A 2,664-nucleotide genomic window follows, 5' to 3' on the forward strand; every position below is an offset into this window, starting at 1 on the left:
TCCTCTCCCACTCCCCCTGCTTGTGTTCCCTCTCTCGCTGGCTGTCTCTATCTCTGTCGAATAAATAAATAAATAAAATCTTAAAAAAAAAATTGTGATATAAAATCAAAAAAGGGAGGAGAACAATTTATTCAAAATTTTTCTACACACTAGTCCACTCTGTTAGACAAAAAATTACTGAATTTTATGGACTAGTAAAGGGGAATGAAGGCATCTCTTTTGAAATAATTATCATCAATAAAATAATTCATTTAATGATATTTTACATATTTAAATTAAAAAACTGTTCTAAACATTTCCCCAGCTATCAGTTTGCCCAAGGCCATTTGCATATCCCAGTTTCTCAGGCTGTAAATGAGAGGATTCATGGTGGGGGGTAACACAGTGTAAAGCACTGATATCAACACTTTCAGTGAAGATGAAGATTTAAAATTTTTAGCTAAATATGTGATAATCCCAGAAAAGAGGAACAATGTCACCACAGTAAGGTGAGGCAGGCAGGTTGAAAGACTTTTCACTCTGCCCTTTGCAGATGGGATTCTTAGAACAGTAGAAAAAATGTAAACATAAGAAACAACCAATAAAATAAAACATATAAATCCAAAACAACAACTAACAATAATAAACACATATTCCAGAATTTGTTCCCCAGAACAACCAAGTGTGAGCAGTGATGGCACATCACAAAAGAATTGGTGAACTATGTTGGAACCACAGAAATGGACAGAGAATGTACCTGCAACATGAATGGATCCATAGACACCCCCACTGAACCATGATGCTGTCACCATCTGCACACAGGAATCTCTATTCATGATGACATGATAGTGCAAAGGACAGCAGATGGCAACATAGCGGTCATAGGACATCACCAGAAGTAGGGCAAACTCTGTGCCGGCAAAGAAAACAACAAGGAAAACCTGTGAGGCACATCCCACAAAGGAGATGGAATGGCTATTGGTCAGAAAGCTCATAACAGATTTGGGGACAGTGACAGAAATGTAACAGATATCAATCAAAGACAAATTTTTGAGGAAGAAGTACATGGGGGATTGGAGATGCTGGTCAATGGTGGTGAGGGTGATAATGAGGAGGTTTCCCATCAGTGCCACCAGGTAAACCAGGGAGAAGAAGGCAGCATAAAGTCTCTGTAGCACCTGATCATCAGGGAATCCCACGAGCAAGAATTTTGTTATGTTGGTCATGGTGGCTAATTTATCAGACTCACTGATTTGTATCTGCAGAAATAAAGATAACACTGTTAACTAGTCTATTCAGATATTATCATATTCATCTCTACTTAACCCTTAAGACATTTTGATTCTGAGTGAGGTGTAGTCCATCAGAATACTACTATAGAAATACATCACATAGCCCCCCACCACCCTATAACAGTATTTACAGAGGTCAATGAAATATGGTTGTCTTTGAGCACAATTTAAAGAGTCAGAAAATGCAGAGAAAAATCTGCCTGTTTTTTTATTTCAGAACAACAACAATTTTCCATTTTCTTAACTTAAGAGTCTAGCAGAGAGGCACAAAGTCTTTGGGGACAAATCTGCCCAGACAGTAGCTAACACACTTCACAGGCGCAGGTGAAAATAACAAAAATAAAGTTATCTTCCACGATGACTGCTTTCATAGATCATTGATCAAACACTGCTCTTGATAAAAATAAATAAATAAAATAAAATACAAATATAAATGTTTGTGTATGACAAATGAGATTAGGCAGGCGGAAGGCAGAATAGAAGAAAAGCAAACTGGGATCTAAATTTTCTTCTTGATATTAAATACAGATATTAATGATAAAAATCAAAAATGCCCAAAATGTACCATCCTATCCATGATAAATCAATTCATGTGATATTTTACTTATTCGATCACTACAATATAACACCACAACAGTGTCTTGCCTATGACCATAAAATTAGTCTTTCAATAACCACTTAATGATGAGTCAAGGCCATTTATATAATCTTTTGTCTCCTTGATTCTTTCATTAAAAAAAAAAACATAAGTGTCTCAGGCACACAGAGACAAGTAAGATAATCAGAACACTCTCTATCCCCCTTGGTTCTTGAAATAAAATGGATGAAAAATATCCTCACCAATTATTACAGTTGATACACACAGAAATTTTAAAATTCCTTCTTCCTTTGGACAAAAGAAGAAAATGCTTGTGCAAATTTCTCCCTCAGAAAAATTTTTTTCTTACTATACATTAAACGTGACAGTTAGATATAAAGTGACAAGAGGATATCCAAATAAGTACACTGGGATGGGGCACATGATTCTGTTCCATCCCTCAATTCTGTGTTCTTATATGTGTAGAAGAAATAGATTGTCTTAAGTATCTTCCCTCAAAAGACACTTTCATTCAAGAATTGATTCTTTTTCCATGGTCAACCCTGCTTAATTATTTCTACAAGTTCCATGTAATTGCTGAGTTGCAGGCTTTCTTTCAGTCTCCAGCATTAGTTGAATGTTAATAATCTGACTTTCACATAAGGTCATAGTTATATATACGGGATGGGAATTAGTTAGAAGAAATGAACAAGTTTTTGATAATAGAGAGCATCCCCTGAGGAACCAGACAGCAACCTTAAATCCCAGACCTAGGACAACTCAGAAAGATAATTTACTTCCTTCTCATGGTGTTCC

General features: G+C 35.9%; 1 protein-coding gene across 1 annotated transcript; it reads right to left on the minus strand.

Moving 5' to 3' along the window:
• Positions 1–275: 275 nt before the first annotated feature.
• LOC123791169 (olfactory receptor 14A16-like) lies at positions 276–1,205 on the minus strand. Its single transcript, XM_045795807.1, has one exon. It carries the CDS (start codon positions 1,203–1,205, stop codon positions 276–278), a length of 930 nt encoding a protein of 309 aa, XP_045651763.1.
• Positions 1,206–2,664: the final 1,459 nt, after the last annotated feature.

This window comes from Ursus americanus, chromosome 5, assembly GCF_024610735.1.
Source record: "Ursus americanus isolate L20-20 chromosome 5, mUrsAme1.1.p, whole genome shotgun sequence".
Taxonomy (NCBI): Eukaryota; Metazoa; Chordata; class Mammalia; order Carnivora; family Ursidae; genus Ursus; species Ursus americanus.

Coding starts and splice junctions, on each gene's coding strand:
- LOC123791169 (XM_045795807.1), bottom strand. CDS start 1,205: ATGACCAACATAACAAAATTCTTGCTCGTGGGATTCCCTGATGATCAG.